Source organism: Marmota monax, unplaced genomic scaffold (genome assembly GCF_021218885.2).
Source record: "Marmota monax isolate L192 unplaced genomic scaffold, Marmota_monax_Labrador192_F-V1.1 WCK01_AAM20220418_F8-fsc00083, whole genome shotgun sequence".
In the NCBI taxonomy this organism is placed as follows: Eukaryota; Metazoa; Chordata; class Mammalia; order Rodentia; family Sciuridae; genus Marmota; species Marmota monax.
Window position 1 is genome coordinate 6,633,780 of NW_026692848.1, and position 27,383 is coordinate 6,661,162.

Consider the following 27,383-nt stretch of genomic DNA (forward strand, 5'->3'; position numbering starts at 1 on the left):
ATTATTATAAGTAAATAGGGCTGCAAGGTAAGCCGTGAATATTGTGCTCCACTAAAATATTTCTGATTTTAAATACTGTTTGCCGGGGCTGGGGATGTGGCTCAAGCGGTAGCGCGCTCGCCTGGCATGTGTGTGGCCCGGGTTCGATCCTCAGCACCACATACAAACAAAGATGTTGTGCCCGCTGAAAACTAAAATAAATAAATAAATATTTTAAAAAAAAAAGGGCTGGGATGTAACTTGGTGGTTCAATCCCCAGTACCAAAAATTATAAAAATAAATAAATAAATAAATAAATACTGTTTGCCCCCCACCAATACATTGAAGTACTAGCAACAAAATAGATATCAAAGTTAGTGTAATGTTCATGTAGAAAATGGATTTATAAAAACCACACAGATACTGGTTAATCACAGAATTCATTGCTAGATGGTAGAGGCAAATGCCAGCTACCTGATTTCTTTATATGTAATTATTTTCCATTTTTATTGATCTTGATTTTGATCAAGACTGATTTGATTTTTTGACATTGGATTAAAGATAAATCATTAAATATTATAAACTTTTAACTTATCAAATAAAATTTAAAATCTATGGAATTTAAAATGAGGCATTTATTTTAGCTTCTTATCCCTGTCTCTGAGAAGATTCTTTGTGTTGACAATTCACATTCATAACGCATCTTCACCTCTTTCTCCAAACTATTTGGCAAAGTTATGAACACATCACAGATAAGTAAAGCCACCCCAAAGTCCTGGGTGAGCCTAAGCACGCACGTGAGTCCGGGAAGGCCATGAGGTTCGGTGCGCTTTCAGAGGGGCCACCCTTCACCCTGACCTCCCTGACCATTTTAAGCAAATGATCTTCATTCATCCAACAAATGTGCTGAGTACCTGTTTGTACTGTTGTTGGTCTAAATAGTAAACAGGAAACCACAAGGACTAATCATGATAGAGCTAATATGGAAACATGCGTGGCTGAGATGTCCCCTGCTTTGGATAAGGAGTCAAGAAACCCTGAGGCCAAAGATCCAGGAGATACCAACTATTGAGCAATCTCAGGTAACAGGAGGAGAGAAGAGAACAAAGAACAAAGCCCATGTCGAGGGGGAGCTTGGTCTATGCCACTGAACACAACCAGTGTGCTTAAAAAACAGCACAGAGGCCATGGTCAGCACCTTGGGTTTTATCCTAAGGTGAAGTCCTTGGAGGTTTAAGCAGGAGACTGATGTTACAGAAATTACCTTTTAAAGAACAGCAGTCTCCCTGCAACGTGGAGATGATGTGCACTAAAAGGCTGGAAGGGGGACAGCCAGAAGTGACCACTCAGGGTAAAATTAAAGGATTTGGTCACTGATTGGCAGTGGGTCAGGGAAACGAAAGTTCTGCTTTACTGAGACGGGTGAAATGGTAGAAAGGGGAGAACAGAGGCAGGGAGCACAGGGTCCACTTCTGAGTGTGTCTGATGTGTCTGAAGCATTGAGCTGAGTTGGTGAGTTGGAGCACAGGGGGTGGGGGTGGGGGGGTGGGGGGTGGAGGTCAGAGGTCAGAGGTGGAGAGAGAAATGCAGTCCCCAGCATGGGGGTGGTACAAATCCACAAGAGTGACAGAGAACATAAGAAGGAAGGAACCATAATGCACATCCCCTGAGGAGCCACCAGCCTTTGGGAGCTGAGCAGGAGGGTGGCAGCCAGCATGGGCACCCAGCAAGGAAGGGAAGACCCGGAGCTGTGAGGTGTTGAAGAAGCAGGAGAGGAAGCCCTGCCGGAAGGAAGGCGTGGCTTTGGTGTGGAGAAGTTGGAAGGACGAGGTCAGTACAGTGCCCTTTGCCTGTGAAGACAGACAGATCATGGCGACTCTGGAGGAGTCCTTGGAGATGGAGGCAGATTCTTATGGGATGAAGCGTGGACAGAGGGGAGTCGACTCCTTCTGAAGTTTTGGTAGGAAGAGGAGTGGGGAAATGTGGCCGTGGGAGGAGGGTTCTTCCGACATTGCAAAGGCTGGAGCTCGTTCTGCTCACTGGCAGGAGCAACGGAGATGGGTTTCTTGGTGACTCAGGAGAGAAATGCGATTGCTGAAGAAGGGGAGAGCTTTTGAGCAGGGCTTGCATCCAGCACTGCCGGAGGGATGGAGGCTCAGCGGGAGGAGGGCAGCTGTCTTTGCTGTGAGAGGGGCGAGGGCAGATGAGCTCCTCCACGCAATGGCTCCACGAACGCAGGCACCTTCTCCACTGCGTGTCACCCTGCATTGAAGAGGGCTCCACACATACAGGATGGTTGGTAAATGTTTGCTGCATAAACAAGAATATCATTCATGGCTCCTGTCCTGAGCAAACTGTGAAGTAGCTTGTGCAGATGAAAACAGGAGAGAGATGGGATGTGAGCAATTTGGCAAGAAGAGAGAGGAATCATGCCACTGGAGAAGTGCGATGAATCATGAGGTAGCTGCACGTGCCCATTTTAAGTCTGATCAGCAGTTGAGAAAGTGTGATTAGTGATGGAGAATCTACTGTCATCTGCATTCAGGGCCAGGGATCTGCCCAAGGAAGGTGGAGGCAGGGTTTCCAAGTGTGGTTTGTGCCAGTGACAGATGCAGAGGACCTTGGAGATCTGTGTCCCAGGTCCTGTTTATGTGGTGGATCATGGAGTCTGTGCAGACCAGGAAGGAAGGTAAACTTGAAGAGAGCAGTAGCCAGGGAGAAAGGCTGGATCAGTTGATTAGAAGAAGTCAAAGAGTTCAGCAGTGTCCACCGCTGGCCAGAGTTCTGCAGAGACAGAGACAGTAGTTAGAATGAGAATGTTTAGAACTGGGGTTTCCGAGGCAGTGTGGTTTCTCAGGATGATAAGGCCTGAGAAGGAGCCATAGAGTGGAGAAAGGCGAAGGTCGTAGGAGATGAGAAGGTTAGACTGGACGAGCAGGAGGAGAGGTGGAGGCGTCCAGGCCCCAGAATGGCCACGGAAACAGGAGCCCAGGTGGAGACTGAGCTGGGAGCTGGTCTCCCAAGAGCCAGGGGCTGGGTCGAGACCCTGGGGCTGCAGGGAGGAGAGGGAGGTGAGCAGCCAGGCAGCACAGGCTCCAGAGGGGGGGACTGAGGGCTTAGGAGACAGGAGACAAGCTCCACCTCTGGCCTCCAAATATGTGTAGGTGAAACTGAAGGCAGCCCTTGTCTCAGATGCTGCAAGGGAGATAGTTTCTTTTAACTCAGAGAGAAACACGAGGAAAGGGAGGAGTAGAAATTGGTCGGTGCTGGGGACGTACAGCGCCACAGGGGACGGAGCGTTTGGGTGAGAAGAGTGCTGGGTGTGAGGGAGCAGGGCTGTGAGGCGGGGTGTGTTCCGATGATCTTGGCAGGGAGGCAGGGACACAATCTGGTGACCTGGCTCTTCTCCTCTCAGGTGTGACTCTTAGCATTAGGATCCTTCATCCCAAAGGTTTTAGTCCACTTTTGTGTTGCTGTGACCAAGATATCAGAGAAGAACAACTTAGAGGAGGAAAATTTTATTCGGGGCTCACAGTTTCAGGGGTCTCAGCCCATGCATGACTGACTCCGCTGCTCTGGGCCCAGGGTGAGGCAGCACAGCATGGTAGAAAGGTCCAGGGGAGGACAGATGTCAGCTCACGGTGGGGTCAGGAAGCACAGAGAGAGGGAAGGGCGGAAGGGGCCACAGGGAAGATGCAGCCTTCTAGGGTACACCTCCAGTGACCCCCTTCTCTAGCCACATCCCACCTGCCCACAGTTACCTCTCAGACCCTTCAAACTAGCTTGGACTGATTAGGTTATAGCTCCCACAGCCCGTCATTTCACCTTTGAATATTCCTGCATTAACATGAGCGTTTTGGAGGGACACCTCACAGCCAAACCATAATAGGTTTCCTCAGCATTATAGGCTTATGCACGCCAAAGTTCCAGATCATTATAAATGTAATGTTACCTAATCCAATCCAAAAAAAAAAAAAAAAACATTTTTACAAGCTATTTGGGTCACCCAAATTCTAATCAGCTCATTAAGTGTTCAGTGGAACTAGCAGTTCATTGCCTCTCCCGTAATCTCACACCAAAGATAGGAGATTGCTGTTTCCCTCCATGGGCCTCAGAATCACCTAGAAACCTGCAGCCCTGTGTCAGGACTGAGTGAAGAGTTTCACCCACAACAGAAGGGAGGGGCGTGAAAGTGCCGAGGTGGAGGAAAGTCCCAGGGAGACAGAGGAGGGGCAGGGGTGAGGACCCGCTACTTTCAAGAAGTCAGATGCAGGCTCCATTTCACTGGAGGGCGAGGTTCTTGGACCCACGGACCCAGGGACTGAAATGAAGGACTAATGGCTGCGCCCCTCACGGCCCTGCTGGCTGCCACGGCCCCTGAGGACAGAGAGCATTAAGCTCTGGCTCCCACTCTCCCCGAGTCCCCTGGGCTAGCAGGCTACATGCCCTCAGCCTCGCCTTGCAGGACGGCTGTGCCACAGCAGCGACAGGGACACAGAGGCCAGTTGGTTTGCACCTCCTTCCAGAAGATTCCACAAGCACTGGAAGTCGGGCTACTTTCTGGCATCACGTCTTCTGCAAAGTGCTCCCTAAATTGCAACCCAGGGTGCGTCTGCAGCTCCAATTATTTTTTCGGTGCCGTTTGATCTGTTTCCATCAGGCATTTGATTTCTCCCTCAGATGATTGTTTTTCCCAGGAGTGAGCAAAGTCCAGCCCTTTCTCCAGCCAGCTCACTTCATCAGCACCGACAGATGTCCAGGGATGAAAGGAACACCATTAGCCATGGAACAGAAAGTAAAGACAGCGGTGCGACAGGAGCCGCCACCGAGACCGCCGCTAACTCTCTCGGGCAAACAACCTGCAAATAAAGAAAAATGAGATGACGATTACTGACAATTTGAGGAGTAATTGTTTTAGAAAAAAGAAATTCTAGTACATACAATGGCTAGGACATTGTCCGTATAGGAAACAGAAATATTTTCAACCCAACCTAGCTCCTCTGTAAACTTGTTTCAGATTTTTTTCAACCCAAAGAGGAAGGTCTGTGATAATCTGGTTTTCATTAGTTTCTAATTTGTGGCCAAGAAAAAGCAAATGAATTTTTTTTGCTGTGTGTGTGTGTGTGTGTGTGTGTGTGTGAGAGAGAGAGAGAGAGAGAGAGAGAGAGAGAGAGAGAGAGAGAATTTTTTAAAAAAAGGGTGGAGGTTGGGGGCACTGTGGGGGGGCCTCTGGAGCCTGGCTGAGTTCCGACTGGGTCTGGGTCCTACGATGGCCCTCAGCAACAGATCCTGCTTCTGTGCAACCCGGCAGTCCCATCCTCTGCCTGGGGGTGGGAAGAACTCACGAGTGGGCGCAGCCTTGCCACCACTGCGGGCTCAGCACAGTCCCTCGGCGGGCGGCAGTGGCTCTGCTCAGGGCTTCGGTGCTCCCTGGAGATTGAGGGAGAGGCCCCGGGAACCCAGGTGCTTTGGGCTCCGAGTTAAGGGAAGCCAGAATTCCTGGGGGGGAGACAAGGGAGGCCAAGCGCTGTCCCTGAGTGCCCCCAAGAGGATGCTCTGGAGAACACCAGGCAGTACCAACCCCCTCTCCCCGGCTCCAAGGACTCAGAGGGGGCCAGCAGCTCCTGGACAGCTGACAAGCTGCGACTCATTTTGAGAGAACATTTGCCAGCTTTCCCAGATTTTAGTTTTACTTAATTTCCCTATACCTCAATTTTATTTTATTTTTTTTTTTTTTGCCGTTTTAGATTTTAGATTCCTTCCTGCTTCCTTTTCCTGTGAAAGCATACAAATGACACAGCCCAGGGAAGCCAGGTGACCCCGCCTACAGGAGAGGGTGTGTGAGGCACAGTTCCTTCCGGCCCAGCAGGACCCGCAGGTGACCACCCGTGTTCCTGTGTTGGGCTTGATCTGCAGCCAGTGGCCAGCAGGAGAGGGGAAGCTGCCTGGCCCCTGTGGGGCTTGAACTAGTGACCCCTGCTTCATTATAGAATGATGTTCTCCCCAGCCAAGTCTTCTAACTACCTTCAGGCCAACAAAAAACAGCATCTCGTTCATTATATTCTCCCACGACTCATTATTTAGATTCCTAAAACATGAATTTATGGAAGAATCTATGAATTCTGTACTTTAAAATGAATGTTTCCTATTCTTAAGAGAATCTATGAACATGAGCATATAAAGATGGAATAATTTACTCCTGAAATAAATAAAATATAAAGCATGCAATGAGTCAAGATTTTGCCTAGGTAGAGCATAGTAACCATGTATTTTCCACTCTAATCTGATGAAATATAAGAGGAAGATTTTTATAATTATTCGAAGTGCAGAGTAGTATCTTTTGTATCTTTTGATGTTTATTTTCAAAAATGTTTGCAAATGTTATATAGACAATTCTAAATAATTTTAGTTATCTGTAGATTATCCACTTTATGAAAGCAAACCTAGAAATGTACAAACTAGGTTTAATCAAAGTTTAAATAATAGTTTGACAGGTTAATATTATCCTACGTATGCACCCATGCACACACATTCTCCCCTCCCTCCCTCCCTCCCTCCCTCCCTCTCTCTCTCTCTCTCTCTCTCACACACACACACACACACACACACACAGTATTCCAAAGGAAAATGATGCTTAAGTGATTTTGGCTAATTATCTGCTTTAAGCTCACTTGAGAATGGATTCTACGAAGACCCAGTCCACGTTACAAATTAACCGTATTCTTCCAAGTTGGTTCTGTTTGTAAAATGCTATCTAATATTGATAAGTGAAAAGGCCCTGGAAATAGAAGTAATAGCAAAAGAACAATGTTGGTTCCTTTCTACTAGTCGGAGCCCATCTATCAATCCCTTTACCATGGCTGCATGGTGTACACTGAGATAAATACAGATGTTCCCTTCTGCTTGGTGCTAATTTGTCACAACTCTTCAAGAAGTGCTCAGTGGCATGCTTGCAGTGAACTTGTGTTTTTGTTCCAGTGTGTGGTTAAAAGGAGTCTATGGAAATATGGGTCAAAGCTTGAAAGGAAACTAAAGGAGGTTTTTTGCTAATGACATGTGATTACTTGTCTAAATTATTTCCTCAGGGTAGTAAGCTTTCTACAGATTCTAGCACAATATTTATTCTAGGTCAAAAGGTTTTTGTTTTTAATTTCACAATATTTAAAAATGTTATGCTTTCAGAAGGCACCTTTCAGACATTGTGTGTGCTTTTGAATCATCAGAAATCACCAGATGCACATGTTAACATATTTGTCTCCCCTGGGAAAAAGAATCGCATGCTCAAATGCTCTTTTATCACAAACAAAATAAATGCAATAGTGCTTACTAACAAATTCTTTAACTAATGGATATTAGTTTTACAAATTCCACTAGCATTTCAACCATTATGAATGAAGTCAGCAAGATTTACGAAGTCTCATTGGACTTTGTCCATTCCTTAACTTCTTCCTAGATAGTAGTGAAGCCAAGTAAATCAAACAGATAAATGATTAGTTGTCAGTTATGGGAGCAACTTACTTTATTTCTTTTATATCTTTTAGTTGTGGATGGGCACAATACCTTTATTTATCTATCTATCTATCTATCTATCTATCTATTTATTTTTATGTGGTGCTGAGGATCAAACCCAGTACCTCACACATGCTAGGCCAGAGCTCTACCACTGAGACCCAGCCCCAGCCCAGGAGCAATTAATTTAAAATATTTATGTAGATAAAAACATTCTGAATCCCTCTATTATTAATTCCCATTGCCATTATTTATCAGAATTCCTTAACTAATTAAAACTTAATGGCATTTATTCATCCATTCTACAGTTATTGTATACCAGCTATTGACAAGATTTTATGCCAAGTTCAGGACATGTAAATAGGTAAAGGGATGTGAGGTGCGTGCAGAGAATCTTTAAAAGGCTAAAAAGGACTGGAGCATTTCAGGTCCCAAAGAGTCAAACAATTCGATCAGCCAAAGAAACCCCTCAGGACAACATCCCACACCAAGAAGAAATTTTCTTAGAATAGATAATAGTAAAAAAGAAAATAGAAATTCCAATTAAAAGTGGGAAACCATGGGGCTGGGGCTCAGTGGTGGAGTGCTTGCCTTGCACGTGTGAGGCACTGGGTTCCATCCTCAGCACCACATAAAAATAAATAAATAAAATAAAGGTATTGTGTTCATCTATGACTAAAAAAAAAAAAATTTTAAAAAGTGAGGACCAGAGTTGGGAAGCTGCAGAAAGTGAGCCCATGTAATTTTGAACACTGCCCCCAAATCACCAGAATAGGGAAAGCTGCCCTAAAAGCTTCTCCGAGTCCTACCTCTTTGTGAAGTTTCAGGAAAATTAATTTCAGCTACAACTGAGCAAGATTTCATGGACAACTGAGCAGCCCTAACAGAAAAGAAGTGAAGTGAAATCCCATAAAAAGTTCTTAAAAGGATACAGAGAACGGAGAACAGGATATGAAAGAAGAGCCACAAGACGGAAGAAAAGTAAAACAAGTGGCAGAGCCGTTTCAAAGTGAGCTGTTGTTATGAGTGGAAATAAGTACAAAAGATCATCTCAACAGAAACAAAAGGGAAAAAGGACAAACTTCTGAAAAACAAGTACAAATTAGAAGATTTGAGAGAGCTAATGGATTTAGAAATCAGGTAAAGAAGATCCAATATGTGTATACTTGAAATCAAAGAAGGAACTCATCAAAGCAAGAGAATAGAGCAAATGCTAAAAATCAAGTTCAACACAAGTGTCCTCACAGTAGGCTTGTGGACCGACCCAAAGGTGACGGATTCCAAGACATATCCCTCTTTTCTCTTTATCGGTTCTTTTTCATTAAATATAACATTAGGATTCATTTTTACCTAATTATAAAAGCATGGCATGTAATTTGCTCTGATTCTGCTTCCCCTCCCCCTCCCCTTCTCCTGCCTATTCCCTTCCCTCCACTGATCTTTCTGCTGTTTACTTACAGTGTGTGTGTGGGGGGGGGGTGTTTGTTTTGGTTGGTTGGCTGGTTGGCTGGTTGGCTGGTTTTTAGTTAATGGCTTGTGGAGATACTTGACGGTGAGATTCACTATGGTATATTCATGTTTGTACATAGGAAAGTTAGGTCAGATTAATTCCACTCTTCTTCCCTTACCCAGTCTCTCCTACCTCTCCCTCAGTCCCTCCCTCTAGTCTGCCAATCTTCTTCTGTTTTGATGGAATACCCTCAATTCCACCACACTCCCGTTTTGGACTAGCTTCCACGTATCAGAGAAAACATTAAACTTTTGATTTGGGGGATCTGGCTTATTTCACTTAGCATGATCGTATCCAGTTCCATCTATATATTAGCAAGTATCCTTATTTAATTCTTTTTTATAACTAAGTAATACTCCATTGGGTACATATACCACATTTTCTTTATCCATTCTTTTGTTGAAGGGCACCTAGATTGGTTCCTAGGTTAGCGAGTGTGAATTTTGCTGCTATAAACATTGATCCCTACAGTATGCTGATTTTAGATCTTTGGGATATATAACAAGGAGTGAGATAGCTGTGTCACATGGTGGTTCTATTCCCAGTGTTTTCAGGAATCGCCATACTGCTTTCCAGAGTGGTTGCACAAATTTGCAGTCCAACCAACAATGTATGAGTGTCCCTTTTTCTCCACATCCTCACCAATACTTACTATTTGTATTCATGGTAATTGCCAATCTGACCAGGATGAGATGAAATCTCAGTGTAGTTTTGATTTGGATTTTTTGATAGAGATGTTGAGCTTTTTTAATATATTTGTTGGCCATTTGTATTTCTTATTTTAAAGAGTGTCTGATTAGTTCTTTTTCCCATGTGTTAATGGATTATTTGGGTCTGGGTGTTTGTTGAGTTGTTTTTATGTAATCTGAATATTAATGTCCTATGGGAAGAGCAGGTGGCAGACATCTCTCCCATTCCCAAGGCTTCTCTTCACACTCTTGTTTTCTTTCCTGTGTATAAGCTTTTTAATTGATGCCATCCACTTATTAATTTTGGGTTTTATTTTTTGTGCTCTAGGAGTCTTGTTAATGAGCCAGGCCAAACATTTGAGTGTTGGCCCTACATTTTCTTCTAGCAGTTCAGAGTTTCTGGTCTAATCCTTCGAGTTGACTTTTGTGCAGGGTGAGATAGAGGTCAAGTTCATTCTTCCACATATGGATTTCCAGATTTCCCAGCACCATGTTTTAAAAAGGCTCTGTTTCCTCCAATGTATGTTCTTGGCACAGAAATAGTTATCGTCTAGTATCAGATGACTATTTCTGTGGGTTTGTCTCTGTGTCATCTAGTCCCTTGGTTTTCATGTCTATCTTGGGGCCAGGGCCACACTCTTTATGTTACCATTGCTCTGTAGTATGAGTTGAGGTCTGGTTTTGTGATGCCTCAGGCATTATTCTTTTTGCTCAGAATTACTTTAGCTATTCTGCATCTCTTGTTTTTCCAAATGAATCTTAGAATCACATTTTTTGGTTCTGAGAAGAATGCCATTGGTATTTTGATGGAATTTCATCAAATCTGTACAACATTTTTTATAGTATGGATATTTTGATGATATTAAGTCTACCTATCTAATTACATTGGAGATCTTTTCATCTGCATGGTCTTCCCCAATTTGTTTCTTCAGTGTTCTATAATTTTATTGTGGGTGTCCTTCACATCCTTAGTTAGAATAATTCTCAAATATTTTATTTATTGAAGTTTTTATGAATGGGATAATATGCCTAATTTCTTTTTCAGCAGATTCATTATCGGAGTATAGGGAAATAATTGATTTTTGAATATTGATTTTGTATCCTATTACATTACTAACTTTGTTTATCAACTCTAGAAATCTTCTGGCGAAGTTTTTTGAGTCTTCTAAATATCAAATTGTGTCATCAGCAAACAGAAAAAAAAATGATCTCCTCTTTTCCTTTTTGCATTCCTTCAATTTCCCTTTTTGCCTGATTGCTCTGGAGAGAATTTCAAGGACTACGTTGAATAGCAGTGGTGAAAGTGGCCATCCTTGTCTTATTCCTGTCCACAGATGAAGTGCTTTTAGTTTTTCTTTGTTCAACAGGATGTTTTCCTTGGGTTTGTCATATACACTCTTTCCAATGTTGAGGCAAATCCCCTCTGTCTCTAGTTTCTCTAATGTTTTAAATGTAAATAGGTATTGGTCTTTGTCAAGTGATTTTTCTGCATCTATTGAGAAAATTATGTAATTCTTTTCCTTAATTCTATTTATGTGGTACTTACATTTAATGGTTTGCCTATGTTGAACCAAACTTGCATCCCTGGGCTGAAACCCATTTTATCATGGTGTACTATATTTTTAATGTGTTTGTATATATGGTTTGCCAATATTTTATTAAGAATTTTTAAAAAATAATTTTTGCATCTGTGTTGATTAAGGATATCAGCCTAAAGTTTTCTTTCTTTGATGTGTCTTTGTCTGGTTCTGGCATCAGGGTGATAGTGGCTGATAATTTGGCAATGTTCCATCCTTTTATACTTCATGGAATAATTTGAGGAGGATTGGTATTAGTTCTCCTTTAAAATCTGGTAGAACTCAGCTGAAAATCTATCTGGTCCTGGGCTTTTCTTTGTTGGAAGGACTTTGATAGCTCTTCAATTTCATTATTTGATATTGATCTGTTTAAATTTTTTATATCCTCATAGTTCAATTTAAGTATATCATGTGTCTCTAGGAATATGTCAATATCTTCAAGGTCTTCTAGCTTATTACAGTATAAATTTTCAAAATAGTTTCTGATGATCCTCTGAATTTCAGAAGTGTCTATGGTGATATTTCCTTTTTCAACTCTAATGTTTTTTATATAAGCCTACTCTCCTTTTTTTGGTTAGTGTGGCCAAGGATTTATCAATCTTGCTTATCCTTTTAAAAAACCAACTCTTTGTTTCTTTGATTGATGCTTTGTATTATTTTTATTCTTAATTTCATCTCTGGTTTTAACTATTTCCTATCTTCTATTGATTTTGGTGAACTCGAGACATATTCTAATACAATTACTGGGTTTCAAAGAAAAGAAAATAATCCTTTGGGCATCAGGGTAAAAAGATGAATTAATTAATAGAGGGGGGAAACCCAACATGTTGTTATTAGGCTTTTCCATAACACTTTATGACAGAACAGGAAGTGAAATATTTAAGATATTCAGTGGGAGTAAAGTGAAATCCCATGACTTTATATTCAGGTTAACTCATCTTTTTTCCATATTTCTTATTGCTGCATTATAATTATACATCATGGTAGGATTTGTTGTTATATAGTCATTCCTGCACATGTTATAACAATATAATTTGTTAATAATATTTCCCAGTATTTTCCCTTTCTCTCCCTATTTGTCTCCCATGGTCAACAGTTGTTTTCGTTTAGGAAATGGAACTCATCATTTTAGTCCCTTCTGGATCTTAGAGTTTTGAGAAATCATAAGAAATTCTGATTGTTTTTCTTCTAAATGTGACCTGATTACTTTCTTTTGAGACTTTTAAAGTTTTAACTTTGTACTATATGCTAGGAATTTTGATTATCGTATATTGTGGAAAGGTTCTTTTTTATCTTGTCTATTTGGGGTTCTGAATGCATCCTGTATCTAGAGGTCCATCTTATTTGCAAGGTTTGGGAAATTTTCTGCTATTATTTCCCTAAAGAGGTTATCCGTACCATTAGCCTGTTTTTCACAAACCTCTTCAATTCCAGTTATTCTTAAATTTTGTCTCTTAATGTCTCAGAGATCTTATATATTTTGATCATGGCTAATTATTTTATTTTCTTTAATACTATCTGAATGTTCAAGGCTGGCCACTTTGTCTTCCAGGTCTGAGACTCTGTCTTCTGTATGGTCTACTCTATTAGAGAGATTTTTCAGCTGAACATTTTATTCAATTTAATTGGCTTTCCATTTCCATGATTTATGTTTGATTCTTTTTCAGTATCTCTATCTTCTTATTGAATTTCTCATTCATTTTCTATACTGACTTCTCTATTTAATTATTTTTTCTGTGTTCTCTTGGAATTTATTGATCATTTTGCTAGTCTTTTGAAAATTCTATTATTTCATCCACTTCAATATCTTTGGAGTCAGTTGTTAGTGAATTATGAACTTTAGGAAGTGTTATGTTGTGTTTTCTTCATGTTCTTTGTTTTCCTATGCTGGATTTTGTGCATCTGTTGGGATGGATTTCTCTTCCATTGTTATATGCATGCCTTTTTAGGGTATAGACCTCTCTTGTCAAAGTATTCTGGGATATCAGGCTATTGTGAAGTTTTCTATATATTTCCAAGGGATTTTCATAGTATAATTTCCTTGCTAGGTTTGTTTTTGTTTTTGTTTTTGTTTTGGGGTTTTTTTTTGTGATAACCAGTATATTTTCATACAGTTTCTATTGTGTCAGAGCTTGAGAATCTCACTTTTCCTGTAGGTCTCACAAGAGTGGGGTCTTTCTTGTAGATTCAGGATTTGTGTTATATACACAGAGTATGTGGGATATAAGCTCTATCATTGCTCTTCACTGAACAACTGTGCATATTCTAAAGGGGTATGAGAGTGAACTAAATTGAGACCCCCCTCATAGGTGTGATGTTGACAGTCTCTGAGTTAATTCTGTTTTCACTGTTGGAGTAGATGTCCACAATTTTAACCTGTCTGCCCCCCAGCCCCTTCTAATTGGGACCTGGTCCACTCTGGTGAGTCTTTTGGCTCCAGGACGCAACTATGGGGCTGTTGCAGCTACATTTTTAACTCTACCCAGTGTTCCATCATTGGCTTATCAGCAGCCTTGACACTTTATCACCACATCCTGCCTGAGATGTTTGGCTCCCTTGGCTCTCAGGGCACCCACACCCTTCCGGTTTCCACCTACCTCAGAGGTGCTGCTGTCCTTTGCCAGCTTCTTCTCATCTTCCCTGAGGAGGTTGGACAATCTTGTCCAGTCTCATGGCTTATGACAGAGTCCCATTTTCAATCCTGACATATCAGAATCAGAGATCTAACCTAGTGTCAAGTATTACTAATAATTTCAAGATTGTAAGTAATTAAGAGGCACAGGAAAAATATGAAGAAGTCCAGGTCACCAAAGTGGTTCCTCAGATCCTTTTTTGGCATATTAAGATGTGCTGTAGATAAGATTTATATTCAAGGACTCTAAGAAATTCATGGAATAATCGCTAACATGTAATTTCTTAATTATATAAACTGTCTCATCACTCGTCATTTAATGAAATATCTTCATATCATCCCCTGATAATTGCATAATTCATGACACTTTCAAGAGAGTCCTATTTCATAAATCCACAGATTCTAATTTATTTACCACATACTGTCTTAGAAATGCCACAGGAAGACCTCTTTCCTAGTAAATGCCATGGTTGGCAGGTTCATTAACATGTGTACAAAGAAACTTGGCCAGGTCATCTCTCTTTCTTTCCTGGGACCAGAAAAGTTGAAAACGGAGGAAAGGACTGATAACTTCAAATTGTACCTACAGCCATCTTTACCTTTCTTCTAAACCCCAAACTCATCCATTCAATGAGCTGGCCAACATTTTTACTTACCTATTAAATAGAGGTTGGACTGAACATGAGCATGATGGAAATAATGATTAATGATTCTTTTCTCCACTCCTGGGAGACACACAGTATCTATACACACAGTTATCCTTCCCTCCTCTTCCCTGTTTCCTTAGCCCCCTTCTTCTCAGGGAAAACATTATACTGAACTCCTCGTACTCTCTCACACCAGCCATCCAATCTATAGGAAAACTCTGCCATTTCTACCTTCAAAATATATCCAAAACTCAGTCACCAATCCCACCTCCACTGCCACCTCCCTGGGTCAAGCCACCATCGTCTCTTGTGTGAGATGCTCAAAGAAGCCTCTACCTGCACCTCTGCTTCCTGTACCCCCTTTGCCCTCTGAAGTCCATTCTGAACAAAACATTACTCAAGTCACGTGTCTCCTAAGCTCAGAGCTGTCCAGCGGCTCTGGTATCTTTCAGAATAACAGTGGAGTTCTTACAACAGCCATCAGGGACGGGACACCCTGGCTCCCCACAAATGCTCTCCTTGGCCCTCTGTTATCTCCCCTCGTTCGCTGTGCCTCAGCCACGGGGCCTCCTAACCATGCAATCACGGCCGCAAGGCTTTCCTTCTGTTGTCTGGTTCCTCTATGGAGCTCATTCCCCAGAGAGCATAGGGCTTGTGTTGTGGTCTCCTCCAGATGTTTGCTTCAGTGTATTTTCTTTATAAGGCATTTCTCAGTCACCTCTTTAAAAGTGTGATCCCCATCTTCCCTTGAATCTCTATTACTCTCCTTCGCACATCACCACTGAAAATACTACTAGGCGTTTCTTCTCTGGGGTTTATTGCTATGGTTTGTAGGTGAGGACAGAGGTGTTTATCCTCTACATCCACAGTAATGTTTGGCACATAGTGGGCTCTCAGTGCTGCCCAAATTCATTTGTAACTGAGCAAATCAATTTGACTTGATCAGAGTTTGGAGAATAATGATCTTGCCTAACGTAAAGAGAACATAGTTTAGAACTGTAATGAAGAAGACCTTGAAAATGATACCACGGAGGATGGTTTTACTCGGCAGCTAAAGAAACCAATAAAGGGAACTGAACCAAGTATGTAGTTGAGAGAACTTTCTAGAGGCACAGGCTTTGGGGGAGCAGCCCAGGCCTCTGGCCCAAGAAGGACCTGTGGGAAGAGCATGAGATCTGGTGCCCAAGAAGGACGTTGAGGGATAGAAATGACCCAGAGAGGAGAGATCCCAACCACCCTCTCCAGACAGGGAGGGACCCTGAAAGGTACAGGTGCACCCCGAGTGGTGGGGAGGGAGGGCCCCCCACCCTGGCCCACTCCTCGTGGCCTGCAGAGCCTCACTGCCAGTCAGCATCCTTGGTCTGTCCCGAGTCACTGAGTCACTCCTCAGGGAGTTTCTGTGGGGAGGAACAGGTTCACCCCCTTCTCAGGGCTCCCAGATTAGGGGACCTCCAGAGTCTCAGGAAGGGAAAGGGAAAGAAAGAAGACAGGACTTTCCAGACCCACACTGCAGGTCTTCTTCCAGCCAGGTGAGGTGAGAGGATCCTCTGGCCTGGTGACCTCTCCTGTGCTGGGGAAGGAGAGGTGTCGCAGACCCACTGCCCAGCCAGCCGTGGGAGAAGGAAAGGGACATCTCCAGACCACAGTGCAAACACCAGCACACACACAGGCACACTGACCATCGGTGCTTTTCTGATTCCTTGGTGTCCCTGTGGCCCCACTCCCCGCCCCCAACACCCCCTCCCATCCTCCCTTCCAGACCTGGTGCTGCGGGAGGCTGTGGCTCAGCCTGGGGCTGTCCTGGGCTCTATGCTGTCCTGTTGAGGCTGCTGGGTGGGAGGGGATTGGAAACAATGGCGGAGGTGTGCTTGCCAGGCTTGGTCCATTGAGATGGGATTGGGGTAAAGAAAACCTGCTTCACAAGTAAGAATAACAATGAAAGGCAAATGGTGCTCCTTGACTTAGTCCTCTCGTTGAAGCTGAGCATGCTCATGGCTATTACAGGGGTCACCAGCAGTTACCAGGTCAAACACATGGCCTGTTTGCTAGAATTTCTGAGAGAAGCATGAAAATATATTGCTTTATAAGATTGATAATGATGTATCATAATCATTATAATATGCACATCGATTCTTTAAAATTTATATGAATAAGACTATTTACCATATCATTAAATACCAAACTGGAAAATTTACTGGAGGACTCCTTGCTCTCCCCCATCCCTCCCTGACCCCCACACATGTTTTTATTTTCTTGTTTTTTTCCGGAATCATGTCAAGCAGGAAATCCCAGGTTCTATCACCATCAACCTTGGGCTAAAACAGTGCCTTCTAGTCCACATGTGACCACTTTGAAAGCTCATCTTGTCTTGTCCTCTTGCAGTACAACCGGTACCAGCAGTATGGTGTGGAAGAGTGCGTGCTGCAGATGGGGGGCGTGCTGTGCCCCCGCCCTGGCTGTGGAGCCGGGCTCCTGCCCGAAGCAGGCCAGAGGAAGGTCACCTGTGAAGCGGGCAACGGCCTGGGCTGTGGGGTGAGTACTGCCCGCACCCGGGGGTGTTGGGCACTGTGTTGGATGGCTTTTGCAAATGGTCTAAGATTATATTTTTATTTTCAATTTCTTGTTGGACTGAGATATTTTTGAACTGATATGTAGGAAAATCGGGTTTTAAATTCTCACATAGGACCCCACATAAGAAAATACATATTTTTATTTGGGGAGGAGTTGTACGGAGATTTTCTGTTTAAATTGCTTATCAAAATGTTTATTCTAAGCCCTGTGAACCGCTGCGCCAGACTTTTCCACTTTTTCCCACCAGGGCTTGTATGATTCAGAGCAGAACTGTCCTCTCTCTCCAGCATTGCCTTGAAGTAGCTGGAGTGAAGGAGGGAAATTCCCCAGGAGGGCTGCCGTAGGACACTGTTCACCTAAGTGTTTCAAGAAATAAGGTGAAGATTAATGTGGAAAACCTGAAATGTTATTGTGTCATAAAATTCACTTTAAATAGAGATGAACAAAGCTAATGATGCCTGTTAGGGAGGAAGAATAAGAAACGTGGAAAACGGTTGTTCCAAAAGGTCAAAGCATGTGACCCGGCCGGCTTTTTGAGTGAGTCTCTGTCTATAAGTTGGCAGTTGAGGGGTAGAGAAGCAAAACTCCAGCCCACAAAGATTCACTAGATTATAGGTTGAATGGCAAATGGGCAATAATCCTGATATTAAATTTCACGCAGGCTGGAAAAGGAAGGAAGCATATGTGCTTAGAAAATGCTGTTGAATTTTGATGGGAAACGTTTCTTTTAAAACTGCAGCTTCATGAGGAGCTTTGCGGAGGAAGGATGTAGGTAGCAGGTGGATATTACCCACACCTAATTTTTGGCTGAGTCCTGTTAAGTCACCTGCACATAATTCAGCATCTGTTGTTCTTAGGAAAGCTCCGTATCTTTTGTGCAATGGGACTCATGAAACCCTGGGCTGAGAAATAGATGCAGCAAGTGGAAGTTGGAAAATAATGAGGGGCCAATGATGCCTAAAGGGAAGGAGAGCCTCTGTAATAATAGGGTAATAATTGCATTAGGATGAACTCAACTAACCTTTGCCACCCTGGGGAACATGGAAATCAAACCAGGTCTGTGGCCTCTGTGGTCATCAGCTTTGGTGTCATCTTCACAGATCTTGTGTGGCCTAGGCAGGCTGCCAGGTTCAGGGATCAGCATGTTAGTGAAAGTTTTCTTTTAAAGAGTCACAGTTGTTTGTACAAAGGGCTAAATTGTATGCTTCTGCCTATGACTTGCCTGCTGTTGTCCCACTGGGTTTTACGATTTTAACTTTCCTGATGAGGTGGACAGTTTCTTTAGTCCATCTTCTGCATGCAGTTATTCAATTTTACTATGAAAAGTCTAAGAATTTTATGTAATTTATAGATTTGAAGACCATATCTTCCTTTTTCTACATAATACATTGAAAATAACATGTGTTTTTTGAGCCTCAAATCATGAAAACTCCATCAGGAGTGAATCGAGTTGCTTCAGTGCCTTTGAATTAAGAAAGTTTATGGACAAACTTTACCTAAAGGAAGATGGCTATGCTCAGGATGTTCCTCTGTGCTTTGGAAATTCTAGGTAGTGAGTCTATTTTGGTCTGTTTCGTTGTTTGAGGAGGTATCCTTGTTGATTTGTGTATAAGTTGATTAGTGCCACGTAACAAATGGCCCAAATTATAACAACCTAATATAATAAGCATTTATTACCTCACAGACTTCCTGAGGGTCAGGAATCACCTGTAAGGGGCTCTCATAGGGTGGCCATTAAGGTGGGCACAGCTTTCTGCTGGCTTGGCTGAGCTGGAAGACCCACTTCCAGGATGAGTCATCATATGACTATTGGCAAAGACCTCAGTTCCTCGTTGGCTGTTGTCAGAGGCCACATTTTCATCAGGTGGCCTCATCACAATGGTGACAGCTAACTTCCCCTGGAGCAAGGGATACAAAAGAGGGTGCCACAGTGCCCTCCTCTCCAGAGTTGTACACCATCCCTTTCACTTTATGCTACTCCCAGGAAGCAAGGTACCATGTCCAGCCCACCCTCAAAGGGCAGGGAATTGGGCTCCATCTTAAAGGGCCTGGAGAACTCACTAGCATATTCTAAACCACCACCAGTTTGCAATCTGAAAACACTGAGGAAAAAAATCAGCAAATGGTTTTGCAATGAGAACGTTTGCTTCATACCTTCGTCTCCCTCCAACCTGCGCCGTCCAGGATTCTATCCATTCCCACAGCTGTAGCTTCTCACCTCTGCCTTCTTCCTTCAAATCCCTACTTTCACAAAAGGATGTTAACCCAACTTAAAGCTAAAGAAATTCTGTAGCAACTAAACAGGAAGTGGAATTGATGCCTTAAATCCTGGCCCCAGCAAATACTAGTGGTCTTCATCTTTCTGCCACAGTTTCCTCATTTCTAAAATAGGCTTCATAATGTTAACCCTGTATAGGATTATTGTGAATACTAAATGAGATAATAGGTATAAAATACATAGAACAGTGTCCAGCATAGAATAAGGACAGATACATTTAATAATTAATCGAAGATTGAATCAGTATTTATTGCTTACGATCAGTAAAATTGCTTAAAATTTTCCAAATAGTCTAGAATCAACCTCTGGACCAAGCCAGATTTTCAGCAGAGAATTACACACTTACATCTCTTTTCGCCATTCTAAGAATTACTTTTCCTAAATACTGTTTGCAATGATGTTATTTGTTCATATTAAGGTGGTTACGTGGGAAATTTGATGTATCTGGTTCAAGACATCTCAATAAACTTTGCTTGAGGAACAGTGGCGAATTTTCCAAGTCTGATCTGAATATCAGGGGTACTTGTGCCTGTCCTGAAGAAAGCTGGCCTTACGTACATTGCTAATTGAGCACCTGACAGTGTTTCCCTCTGGAAGCTGATGACTAGAAAACCTATATCTACATTTGTGTGCTACCTGGTATGTCTATAGCCAATGGATTTTGAAGTTATCCAATGGATTTTGAGGTTCATTTCCTGGCTTTCCTTTCTTTTATTTCTCTTTGCCTTTCCTAATAAAAATGGCTGCCCCAGGAGCAGCCAGGGCCTTATCCTCGGTGGCCTTCAAGGAGAAGTCATAGGTAGATAAGCTTCAGGAGAACCCTGCAGTCTTGGGCAGAGGAAAGCCCTAGATAGCATTCATCCCGGTGCTTCTTGGGCGCCGTTGGTAGTTTGTTGAAAAGCATCTTTGAATCCACCTGTACTTAGTTTTTTCCTCAACTGTCGACAGAAACTAAAAGTACGACTCCTATTATGTGGGTATGCAAGACATCTTTCATGTAACAAAAAGGTTCTCACATGTAAAAAGGTCAAAACCAAATTCCCTGACATTCGTAACTTGAAAATGAAGTCCTGGGATAGGTTGTGATAGGCCCTCAGCCACGTTTTCAGAGCTGAGACAGCCCTGCTTGCGCTCCAGGCCCCCAGGATTCTCACCTAGGCATTTAACTACCCCCGTGGGCCTGGGGGCCCCTCGGTGCACTCGGGTCTGTTGATGTAGTTTCCATCCAAAGAAATAGATTCCAGTGTCTGGATTGGCTTTGGGCTTCTTTAGATGCTAGCTTTAGCCTCTAGGATGTTCTTGTTCAAATATGCAGTAATGTCAATTGGAAAAGGAGATTCCTGGCACCGTGCCCCGCGCTATCACCAGGCTCACGTGTTGCTGGGGAGCTGTGCACATTGGCTAGTACACAAAGACAGGGTGTCCATGCAAAGTGTACTCCAGTCCCACTGGAAAAGTCCTGACGTGTGTGCTGGCCACCACACGCTTAGCACCACTATAAAGGATTATTTGAGAGAAAGTACCAACTCCTAGAATTCAAGTTGAAGTGTTAGCCTGTTTCGGTGGCTTCATATTGCCTATCCTGACACTAAATTCTTGTTCTCAGTAAGTTCATATAGTTGGGATTCAATATTCATTGAATGAATGAATGAGCAAGTGAATCATAACAAGGTAGAAATAATAGAAATACATTATCACTTTTATTTTCCAGTATTAAACATCACTCACCCCAGGATAGAATTGCATACTTTGCCTCAACAAAGATCTCTTCAGAAAAATAATCAAAGTATTTTCACATGCTTTTATGTAGTATTTAGGACACATGGTACATAATTTAGAACACCAATGTGTTCAGAGATCCACGAACGTTTGGGAATCAGAAAGTACTACAAAAATTAGGAGTTCATAGCCTGCCAAATAAAGAGTTTTGCACTTTCTGACATAAAATGTCTTGCTCTTGGAAGCACTAAGATTTTAATTTTGACTCAGCACAGAATATTTTTATGCTGATAGAATTCAACAAAGAATATATTTTGGGATCAAATAATTTGACCTCATTCTCTGCTAACCCTTGATCATATTTTTACTATTGCTCATAAAAACATTAATTGATTTCCAGAGGAATTCATTTATTCATTATCCTTTCTTCTGGCCTTATTCCTCATTATCAGGACTGTTTCACTAACTTTTATGACTGCAGTGTTAGCTGTTGTCATGTTCAATCCTGGAAAACAGGGAGAATCTGGGATACATCAGACTCATGGACCTGGAGTGCTTGTGCATTCTCTGTAAATAAAATATATCCCTGTCTTATTTGCTGTTATCTTAGACTATTATATGTCTGGGAGATAAGTTTTTAAGTCATACTTGAAGTTGAAGGAACGGTATTCTATTTTAAATGACAAATCCAGGGACAAGATTAATAAGAACAATAAAAAAAGTGAAAACAGGAGAACTTTAGACATTGTATTACTAAGGTAAGAAAATCACAGAGAATCTCTTCAGCCGTCTAAAGTCACTCCTTCCTTTGACAAATGGTATCTCCTGCAGCTCAGAGACAGGTCTATCCAAGGCACTAGCCTCGGGCCCCTTACCACCCGGCCATTCTGAGTCCTCGTCACCAAATGGGTCTCCTTGCATTGCTTTCCTTAAAGAGGGTCCCAAAGAGTGCTTAAGCTGAAGGCATGAAGGCCCTTGAGCGAGACATTCTTGTGGAAAATGGGCTACTTTGTGATGAGAAATTTGTGTACATTTTTGTTGAAAATGATGAGTTTTGAACTACTTATAAAATAGCATTAATATATTGCTGAAGGTTTTAGTCAAATGAGAATCTGAGCCTCATTTTCAGCCTGCGTGTAAGAAAGGAGTCCATGAAGAAAATGGTGATTATCTAGCCTTTTACTCAAAGCTCTAGTTAATTAGTGAGTAAAAACCTATGTTAAAAATAGAGGACCCTTTATTCAGTATTTAAAGCTCAGAAATAGAAAGCAAAATGATGGTCAATATTTAATAATAAAAGAAAAAAGAAAAATGGTTACCTTTCTTATTCTTTAAGGAGATTGAAATTTATTTTTATAAAAATGCTAACTTAATTAAATTATTCTAAAATGTTTTGTAAACTACATGGGCTCTTTCTTTTTTAAAAGACTAAGGATTAAAATCTAGACTCCAAGTGGATGTGGATTAAATCAGGAAGTTTTTCAGGAGAGCAGCAGGACAGGTATTCCTCAGGGTGACTGAATGCGTACAGGAGAATGAAGCTCTCGCCTTGCGTACCTGGCTTACTGCAGCCACCTGGACCCAACAGCATGTTGAGAGTGGAATCATATCTTGTTGACACATTATTTCTTAATATACAAAGTGTTCTTTATCCAAAATCATTTTTAAAGAAAGTTAATGTTATGAAATGTCAAAAATATGCATTCCATGTTTATTTGACATGTGTCCAAAAATCTAATTTAAACTCCAAGATTGGCTCATTTGCAGATTGGAAATAAGTCTCGCTAGACTTTCTGCCTGTGAGACAGCTTGAAGTGCAAAGATAGAAAGCTTTGCAGGGTATTTATTTTAATTAAAGAAACCGTTCACAAATGTGCAAGCAAGCTCTGCTTACCAGTCCTCTGGAAAGTTATCTATTAATTGGCAAATGTTCCTAGAAAGAAAAGCATTCTCCAGTGGAAGTGAATACTTTCTAATCTATCACAGGTGATTGGCCATTCTCCTGGTCTCTAACAGTTTGGGTTGAGATAAAGGGAAGTATGAAATAATTTAATTATTTTAAAGTATTGAAATCCATCTCTTTAATGTGTTAGAAAATCAATTTTGTTGCAGATTAACTAAAGACCCTTCTTTGAACAGTCTAGAATGTATACTTGTTCTGAAGAAGCCAGAGCTTGTATGCATTTACTTTGGTCCTGCTCTGACCTTGTCAAGATCTATGCTCCCAACATGGCAGCCTCTGACCACATGTGGCCATTTACATTAAAGTGAAAAAATTCATGTCCCCAGTCTTAGGAGTCACATTTGCTGTGCTCAGTGGCCTCAGATGGCAAGCAGTTACTGTATTGTATCATTGCAAAAAGTTCTGTTGAACATTGCCAGGCTGGGGAAAGATTTGGACATCCATCCAAGGAGTAGCAGTCACAAACTCAAAGCTTCTTGTGTCTCCAACATAGGCACTTTGAGTTCTTTGGTGGTAATTAATAAGAATCTTTCCAGAATTAAAAGCAGTTTTCTTGAGCTACAAATGTACAATAGACTTCTGCAAAGTGAGGATCATGCAAAACAGGTTCCAAGCAACATTACTAGGAGCAGGGCTGATGTGGGGAGTATCAACCAAGAATAAGCCTGGTGGAGAAGAAAGAAGAATCACAGGCATTTGGGGATCATTAGGATTCTTTCCTAGGAAGCACAGTTCAAGCAGTCCTATGGAATGGTGGCTCCGTCTTCTGTCTGTCAGGGATTATGATTGGTGCAGGCAAGAGTTAAAATGCCTTGGGAATGTGGGGGTTGGGTATGGCCTCTTTCTCTGGACATTTTGGGGGTGGTGTTGCACAACCCATCAGCAGTTAAATGTGTTAGCCCTTAATGTGTCAAGAAACTGCAATGTGGCCCAGTTCAGAAGTTCTGCTATGAGGACATGCCTGAGTCCTGATCCAACAGTGGCATCCCAGCTCTGTTTTGATTGCCCCAGAACCAGTGATGCTCCATTTTTATTTTCTTTCTCAAGAGAAGGCAGAGATGGGGCAGAAATCCATGATCACACAGCTGGGAGGCCTGAGTTAAACTGGATTCAATGAATTCATTTTTTGTAGGACTTAAGACTTTGGATATGCAAACATGCGTTTTTCTTAAACTAGCCAACTGTATAGACAAGAACTGCCTTTTGGTGTGTGGCACATTTTGTGAGACAGGTGTTTCCTGAAACAACTTGTGATTCAAATCACTCTCCATGTTTTTTTAATGCACAGTGCTAAGTAGCACACCACAAGGCATAATGATCCAGCCAAAGCTAAACATCAGAACCATTAGGCCCACAGTGTTTCCCTCTTTGTAGAGAACTAATAAATGATTTTTTAATTGCATGCTATGTTTGTCTCAAAAGTATTTTTGAGGCTAGGTTTTTATAGTAAAATCTTTTCATTTTCTAAAACTGCTATTGACATATTTTTATGGGTTTAAGATCAATTAGAGAAGATGGGATAGAATTTTATGAGTGTGTGGTTAGTAACTCATTTTCAAAGGGTCCCTATTAAATGAATATGAAAGATTTTATACAATTTCATAGAATAAGTTATATTATAGGCCATAAAATATTTTCTCATGGTGGGTGTCAATCGCATGTTAACTGCATAGAACATTATGGAAATAACAAAAGAGTCGTGCCATTCAGATTTTGTTTTCTGCATTTGAGGAAATCACTTCAGCACATTGACAAGAGCAATCATAAGGATGCACCGTGAGCCCAGCCCAGCTGGAACTGACCCAGAGCCTCCCCCAAGGTGGCAGGTCTGAGTCCCCACACCACGCGACACTGAATGGCGGGCTCTCTTCCCCTTTCCAGCCCGAGGCCCCGGCAGCTGCGGGCACAGAGGCAGTCACACTCTGCCTCACTGCTCTCGTTCCCTCTCCACCCCACTCTTCTCAGTCTTCCATCCTGTGTGGGTTCCCTCTCTGACTTCCCCCAGACCCCCTTTCTCTCCTGGCCCCCACCCCCGGAGGGAGCTGCAGCTTCCCTAAGACATGGCCTTCGCGGCTCACTCCGTGCGTTGGTTTTCTAGTTTTCCCTTCCTTCCCCTCAGAAAATGGCTCTCGGGTCCGGCTCTGTGGGTTCCAGCCCATTGTCGTGCTCTCTGGTCCTCACCCCCATTTCCATGGTGTTACGTGCCCAGGATCACAGGGGACGGCCATCAGACAGGGTCATCTGTCCTCTCGTTTCCTCCTCTTTATTCTTTACTCAGGCAGACAAGATTTTCCATTTTAAGGTTTAGGTGCACAAGTTGGTGGCACTAAGCGCATCCTGGGTGTTGTGCAGCCGTCACGTTGTCCGTTGCAAGGTTTTCATCCCCCAAGCAGAAGCTGTGCACTTATTCCCAATAACTGACTCCCTCCCCACCACCAGGCCCGGGGCAACCTCTAATCTCCTTTCCATGTGTTGACTTTGCCTGTTCTAGAGCCTTCCTTTAAGTGGATTCATATTTGCTTATCGTGTCTGTTTCTCTCACTCAGCATCAACTTTTCAAGGTTCATTCATGTTGTCACAAATGTCAGACTTTCCTTCCTTTGTGTAACTCAATAATATTCACACACACACACACACACACACACACACACTCACTGCTTTACATCATGTTCCTCCATTTCCTTTTACAATTTATTAAACTGGACTAGTCTTTCCTAACGCTAGATCAAAAAGCCAAAAGTCGGGCAGGGCCAGGCATGGTGGCACATGCCTGTGATCCCAGTGGCTCCGGAAGCTGAGAGAAGATTGATGGCAAGTTCAAGTCCAGCCTCAACAACTTGGCAAGGCCATGAGCTACTTATTGAGATTCTGTCTCAAAATAAAAAGGGCTTTGGGTTTTAGTCCAGTGGTTAACAAGCACCCTTAGGTTTAATCCCTAATGCCAAAAACATGAGGGGGGCGGGCAGGATCTCAGACTTTTAGACACTCATTAAATGTATTACTGTCACTTTATAATAAAACACAGTCCACAGCCTCTCAAGTCTTTAAAAACACCTCACCTCTAATTAAAAAACAAAAACAAAAAAAAACCTTGGTTTAACATTAAATCCTCTAGCCCTGCCCTAAGGCCCAGGACTTGGAACACACTTACGTGCATTTGGTGTGGAGCCCCAAACGGGCTGACATCACTGCCTGCTGGCTCTGGGGTTCGGCCCATCCCACCTGAAGCACTGACTCTGTTCACCTTCAGTCCTGGTTCAACAGCACAGTTGTTCCCTTTGTCCCCAAAGACCTGGAAAGCCTCTGCTTTGTTTATGTCCAGATCTGGGTTTTTTAATTTCTGTGCTAAAAATTAGTTTGCCTTAAATATAGATGGATATTCTTTGTAGCACTATTTTATAATAGATGAAATTTGGAAGCAATCATGTTTTTATTAATATTATAATACATTAGTTTTTGATAGACCTCTATAGTAAAATAAAAAACCCTTTCACAAAGAACTAGGTCAGTCTATGCCCTGGTGAAGAAAAATTTTCATATAGAGAACTAAGTGAAAAGAGCAAGAAAAATAAGATCAGTGCTTATAAAAGCATAAAATATTTTCTGGAAAGTACTAAAGAAACCATCAATAGTGGTTGCCATTGGGTAGAAGAATAAGGATATGGGAGGGAGTTTACGCTTCTCAGTTTGTAACCTTCTGGAATGATCCAGGTATCTGGAATGTCAATAGCTTACTTTTGCTTTTTTATGACATTAGAGGCTACAGTATCTGATATTATGAGCTCCTTTTTCCTAAATGAAACTTCTAGCATCCATATTAAGAAAAATTTAGTAATATTACTTATTAAACATAGATGCAATATTAAAGTGTTCTATAGCACAGTAGGGCTATAGTTATAGTTTATAATAACTTATTGTATATTTTATAAAGAACTAGAAGAGAAGAGTTTGTAGCTTCCAAATACAAAGAAATAAGTGCTTAAGGAGACGGAGATGCTAACTGCATAACTGATTTTATCATTACACGTTGTATTCATGTATTGAATTATCACACCATACCCCATAAATATACACAATCCTTATGTGTCAATTAAATTTTTTAAAGGAGAAGGAAAATTACAGATGGGTGGACAGGTGGATGGATAGATAGATGCAATTTGACCAGTGATTAAATTAGGTAGAACCTCACTCCATCTCAGAGATCCTGTTTCTTGGGGGTTAGGCTTGGGAGAAGGAAATACGCTTTGCACTGGCAGAGACTGAGCAGGAAAACCAAGCCCACAAACGTGGCTTCTGTTCTCCAGGGGAG

At 42.0% G+C, this 27,383-nt stretch overlaps 1 protein-coding gene and 1 long non-coding RNA gene across 5 annotated transcripts in view; one reads left to right on the top strand and one right to left on the bottom strand.

Annotated features, from left to right (window-relative positions):
* Positions 1-27,383, top strand: part of Prkn (parkin RBR E3 ubiquitin protein ligase) — a 1,229,219-nt gene that overhangs the window by 1,040,226 nt on the left and 161,610 nt on the right. For all 4 annotated transcript variants that reach the window (XM_046449311.1, XM_058580947.1, XM_058580948.1 and 1 more), the window contains exon 9: positions 16,926-17,075. In XM_046449311.1, coding sequence (XP_046305267.1) covers positions 16,926-17,075 — 150 coding nt within the window. The remainder of the gene's footprint in view (positions 1-16,925; positions 17,076-27,383) is intronic.
* Positions 3,482-5,676, bottom strand: LOC124095901 (uncharacterized). Its single transcript, XR_006852683.2, has 2 exons — positions 5,325-5,676; positions 3,482-4,838 (listed from the first exon to the last, which is right to left on the bottom strand). It is a non-coding gene; the product is annotated as an uncharacterized LOC124095901 (long non-coding RNA).